At 40.3% G+C, this 6000-nt stretch overlaps 1 protein-coding gene across 2 annotated transcripts in view; it reads left to right on the forward strand.

Annotated features, from left to right (window-relative positions):
* GRM1 (glutamate metabotropic receptor 1) overlaps nt 1-6000 on the forward strand; it is a 442031-nt gene that overhangs the window by 429013 nt on the left and 7018 nt on the right. Inside the window, exon 9 of one of the 2 annotated variants that reach the window (XM_008006735.3) lies at nt 1684-1768. The exons of the other annotated variant lie outside the window; for it this stretch is intronic. Coding sequence (XP_008004926.2) covers nt 1684-1744 — 61 coding nt within the window. The 3' untranslated portion in view covers nt 1745-1768. The remainder of the gene's footprint in view (nt 1-1683; nt 1769-6000) is intronic. 2 annotated transcript variants of the gene reach the window in all.

A 6000-nucleotide genomic window follows, 5' to 3' on the forward strand; every position in this document is an offset into this window, starting at 1 on the left:
ATATATTCAGACATACCTTTACTCCTGATCATCTCCTTGCTAACATTTTCATTGTTTCAATGATCTTTGTTATTTCAAGTGGGCATCTTGAATGTCAGGGGCATATTATCTTGACAAGTTTGATAGCAAGCAGTGTCTCTTTTCCTAAGTTTCTTAAATGAATGGATTATTGCAGTAATAATGAAGTTACACCAAGGTGTCTCAAATTCTTGTTTTTGGATGAGGATTTCAAATTACTCTGGGTAGATCATGCACCTTTAAATGATTTCGTGAATGGTCCAAACTTGATGGAATCATGCATATGGATTAATTTTGTTGCTTCTCTGTTACATTCATTGTGCTATGGAAAATCTTTTTCTGACTTATACATTCAGATCAAATCCCTTGCTTTCAGGTAGTGAACATCTGTTCCAGAGTATTCTTTTTTAAAAGTTAAAACTCACAGCTCTTCTTCCCAGCACGTGTCAGGCCTCAGCCTGAAAGACTTAGAATGGGAAAGGGCATGGTCTCCTCCTGCAATACCTCTTCCTCCTCTTTCTTCTGAGTTTTCACTCTTCTGTCTACTTTGATGAGAAAAAGAGATAGAAGAGAAGGAAAAGGTCTTTGACTTGCCAGGAGCCATTGTGGTCCTCTTCCAGGTTACCCTGGACAGTTGTTACCAGGATCTTCTGGGTAGAGGGTCAGATGTTGACTCATAGAGAGCACTGATGAGTTTGAGGAGCCCTATAGGGAACTGCATCACTGCAGAGTCCCCTGACATGAGAGATTTCTCTCCAGTTGAACCAACCTCATCCATACCCGCTGTAGCATGTGCTGATAGTTCACCCTAAGCATCTTGTCCCTGAAATTATTTTCTATGACAGGCAGCCCGCTTATGTGGCATGACAGCCAGACAGCTTTATCCCACCACCTTCTGCAGTGCTAGCTGACTTACGGAAAAAGCACTTATCCTTATTCCAAAAAATGATGGAAAGACCAACTACTCATGGCTGCCCATCAGCCTTGTCATGTCTAGCCAGTTCTCTTCTCCATCTGCCAAAGGGGCACAGAGGACAGATTATCCTAGGTACTGTATAGGGAGACATCCAATTAGGGAATGAGATGATATTCTTCCCTTGTACAGATTCTTCCAGTCTTAACAGGTGGGTCTCTTGCTGCTCCCCATCTCTCTACCATTGGACACTTTCTATCTTGTGAATGCCAAGAGATAAATGTGACTTTATATGAAGTGACAGCAATGCATTCATGATGCCATAATATGCAGGAAAATTAAGAGTACAATTAAGTCACAGTGTCAGACAAACTCTTGCACTTCTTTTAAGAAGGGTAGAGGGCGGGAAGAATCAGCCTACATCAAAGTGAGTATAGGTGAAGTCCACTGCCACCAGGGATAAAGAAAAGTGTCAACAGTGGAGGGAAAGAGCCAACCTAGGATAGACACACACACAGAGAGCAAAAAAACATCTGCCACTTGGAAAGAGATGCACCCCACTGACATGGCTTTAAGAAATAGCCTGGCAATAAGAAACAGCCAGGCAGAGCAGAGACCATACAGGAAATGGAAGTGGAGGCAATATAGAGCAAGACTCAGGGCCAGGCACTGCCTGAGTGGTGGACTTGCCATATCTGTACACATGTATAACCCCCTCGCTCACTGGGTGTCTTTTTCTTTTCAATCTTCAGGAAGAGGCAGCCAGAATTCTCGCCCACCAGCCAATGTCCGTCGGCACATGTGCAGCTTTGAAAACCCCCACACTGCAGTGAATGTGTAAGAGAAGCTGCATGGAAAATCTAGTGTTTTGCCCCTTGCTTTCTCTCTCCTGGGTTTTTCCACTTTCTAACATAGAAACAGATGTGATGCATGCCATCAGAATGAAGAATTCATTTACGTGCCATGGTTTGCACGACTGCCTTAAATTTATTGTCCATCGTTCTTAAAAGGACACTGTCAAGTTGTTCATTTAGTCTTTTTGCTTTTTTATGTTTTGATGCACTATTTTTTTTTTCTTCTGATTCTGGAGATTCACTTTTGTTTGTGACTCCCACTCACAAGCTCGAAAGTGAATTTTCCCCCTTCAGAAATTTGTCAGCTTCTCCTTGGCAAACAGAGCTCTTTCTTTTCTTTTCTTTTTTTGCCTTTTTGCGGTTGCACAAATGTTTGAAATGATGCTGTCTGCACTAAAGTAAAAGTCATAGCTTGAATTTATGGAAGAGTTCTATCAGGTCAGTTTGCGGGGGTGGGTGCCAACATGAGCCTCTGCTGGGTGCCTCCCACGCCCTGGGGAGCACAAAACAAAAGTTTTGTGTGTCCCACAGAAAGTACACTTTACAAAAAGGAAAAGTAGTCATTTTCCTAACATTATGAGTGATTTTTATCAGATTTCCTAGTCTGATAAAAACGATGCATGTTTGGTCTCATTTTTGACCTTTAGATCTTGACAGTGTCTTTTTAAGTTAACAAAAGAACATAGACCATGTTCAGTTCGTTGTGCACGGAGTCTGTGGTCATTTTCAGCTGTTCCTTTACAGCCCTTCAAACTCCTGGGAGAGTCAAAGGTACACATTCCTGCAGCAGGAGGGAGTCCACTGATGAGGTGCCTGTGGCTTGAATAGCTCTTCAGATGAGAAGAGCCCGATTTGTTCAAATGTCTGCTACTGAACCTGGCCATGGAGGCTGGTGAATAGGGCCATAACATCTCTTCCCTTCACTCAGTGGAGTGCACTGAGAAGTCTGTTGTCTGCCTTTCTGCTTTTCCTTATACAAGCCTAAATAGAAAAAGTGTGGTCTCCACCAAATCATATTGATTCTTAGAGGAACAAATACACTAGTCCTGCTGGTGTTCCAGGTAGTAACTGAGAGGCGTCTGTACATCTAGGCCAGAGCCACTCTACTGTGGCTGGATGAATTCTCTGTAATTCTCCCAAGCTCAGAAGGCACTGAGTGTTTCTTGCATCATGGGGTGAGTCTAACCAAGGACACAGCAAGGAGATTCTAATTGTGAGAGCTGCTGGCTGCCTGTCAAAAAGGATTGATGGGAATGGGTAGATGTGCTTGTCTTATCATGACAGCAGGGCCAGAGAGAGAGGAGAGTTGACTGACATTTTGTGACTAAAAGGTGAGTGCCTAAAAGCAAAAGTAAAAGCTGAATGTGGTACCTCCCTGGTGGGTGACAGAAAATAAAGTAACAATCAGCAAAGCTAACAGACTGGCCATTAAGAACTTTCAGAATAGGATCTGTTCAAACTTTCCTTCTTCAGACCATAAAGGATTAGGAAGAGATACGTAGGTTTAAATCTGTGCACCATAGACTAAACTAAGACTGGATATTTTTAGCCATGGTTGTTCCTGTTAAATTTTTTTTTTAAAGATATGTTCTTCTATGACCTTCAGTTCCCACTGTTTTTGTGAATAGGCAAGGCAAAGAGATTAGTGATGATGGAAATAAAGCTGCCTACTGGACCATTATGATCTGTCTAGATCTATCCTACTCCTGAGAAATAATCCCAACAGAGCAATGCAGCTGTAATTTTTATCGCAATTAGAAAATCGGCAAATTTTCCAGTTGCAGGAAATATGGCAGTTGCATTTCTTTGTTGGGAAATCAGCAAATTGGAAAATTTACCAGTTTTCCCATTTCCCAGGGTAAATTGTGAGAACTCCAGGTAGAGCCGAGGAGCATCAAAATCTCTTACTATTAAGAAGTTGTTTCTGGTAGCACAAAGCATGGAAGAAATAATAATGTTTGATGTGAAGTTCCTTTAAAGGGAGCATAATTTACACTCATCTATACTTCCTGAAGAAATATAATCATATTTGTTATACCTCTGCTAAAGCAATGCCATGGTACCAACATGTTGTCTTAAATAGACTTTGGTACAAGAATTTCTTAAATCAGCCAGTAATCATGATTACATTGGACCAAAGACCATTCAAAATGTACTTGGAAAAATTTTAGTATCCATCAGAATTCTATTCTTTAATATGAAATAAATTGAGCAATTTTCTCGGAAGAGTGGAGCCTCTACCCAGACAAAGTTTATGGTGCCTTCCATACTTTACTGAATTTGATTAGGTAATTTTATCTCTGAATGTCTTTTTCTTTATTGATCAAATGAAGAAAGCACAGGTCTTAATAAAGGCAAACTGATTTTCTTTGTATTGTATTTTATCTGGTGTCATATAACTTGAGGATGTAGGATATAATTGATCTAAACATCCTAAAAGAAGAACTGCATATTTAGACTTCGTGATATTCTCTAATTTCAGCAATCCAATGGCTTTCTGACTAGCTTAAGATGAAGGTAGAATTAAAGGGGAAAAGGCTAAGCTTCACAATACTATTTAAGATGTGATATCAACAGAAACTACCAAGTTCTCATATAATTAGAAAGCACACTCAGAGATTCTTTACCTTACAGCCAGTGGTGAGTCAAAAAGATGAGAAGTTGTAATTATGTTCAGATAGGCCCCCAAGTTTGAGAATACATTCTAAATATGCAGATTTTTCTGGAAGGCTTTCAAGAAGTGGAGCTGGAGTCAGTGGGAGTCCTTTGTATTGATGATAAACTTGGGGTTGCCTGGGAAAACAGAAGCCTGATTCAACTGGTGTCAAATAGTTCTTAGGCCTGAGATTCTACAAGACCTACTTCTGAAGCTTCACTGGGGTACCAGAGGGCTGATGAATGTGAAGTTGAACTATTTGGACAGTTGTATTTCCAGCATTCCTTTGGGAAAGTTTTGGTGGGGTCAGAACCTCCCCTTCCTTGACAGGCCTCATATTCTAGCTGTAGCTGCAGGAGCCAGAGCAGAACTGCCCCGAAGCCTGTGCCTTTTGATATTTTTTCTTGATGAACCAATTCTCTCCTTCCTGGGACTCGATGGTGTTTTCTATTTCCATTTCCACTTTCAGAGAAAACAAAGACTACCCTCCTCAGGTTCCAAAGAGTGAGCCTCTCTTTCTTATGCGAAGGTCTTGCATTATCTGTGGGCTTTCTGGATACTGTCCTTATATCTGTTGTGAAGCTATTAAGCCCAGAGGCAAAGACTTGATTTGGACATAAGAAAGACAGGTGTTGTGTAAGCTTCCCCTTCAGGCAGCTTGTGCAGGAGGCTTCCCTCCTGATGATCTCAAACACCCACCCACTGTTATTCCCATTTTAAACCTCTCTGGATCAGAGAACAGTGTACTCTGCTGATGTAACTAGTACTTACTGAAACAAATAAAACAGACAGGATCACTGAATGCCAAAGATACACTAATCTGTTTACACCACCCACTCTCAACTCTCAAGAGTGCTGTAAATATTGGGTTTTCTGTTTGGGGGATTGAGATAGTTATCTAATGAAAGAAAAACCAAAGCAAGATCCTGAACCTGTTGTTGCTGGAACTGCAGCCTCAGGCCTGCCCAGATGTCCACACGGTAACTATACATTATTCTATACATTCTGTAGGCCTAACAGTGTTTTCCTCCAATTGAGCCACCTGAGATATTTACTCTAAATGCTGCTGCATTTGATCTTCAAATATGAGATTGTTTTAGGTCTCAGGTCTGTCTTTTGAAGTTTGAGCAAAAGGTTCGGGTGCTTTGTAACAATTATGTGGTGTTTTCTAAACCAGATTGCTTTTCCTAAGATTAGGAGGCCAAATAAAATTAAACAATAGAAGGAGGAAGCTGGTGGCATAAGCAGAAACAATTAAAGTTATCTGGGATTAAATAAATATCATTTTGCAGGGTAATATTGTATTTTTATAATGTGTTTACTCTTTTTTGATATAAAGGGATTTGATGTTATATATTTTTCTGTTCTTAATATCACAGTAGTTGGTTCCCAGCCTTCTCAAATAAGATACTCTCTTTTCTCAACAAAACAGTTCTTAAGCCTTCACCTGAATCTATTATTACTAAATGTACCTCTATTCATGGCCATTTGAATATGGAACAAAATAAAAGCTTCCCAGAATTTAGTTACACATGTATTGAATAGCACACTTTATTATA

This window comes from Chlorocebus sabaeus, chromosome 13, assembly GCF_047675955.1.
Source record: "Chlorocebus sabaeus isolate Y175 chromosome 13, mChlSab1.0.hap1, whole genome shotgun sequence".
Classification (NCBI taxonomy): Eukaryota; Metazoa; Chordata; class Mammalia; order Primates; family Cercopithecidae; genus Chlorocebus; species Chlorocebus sabaeus.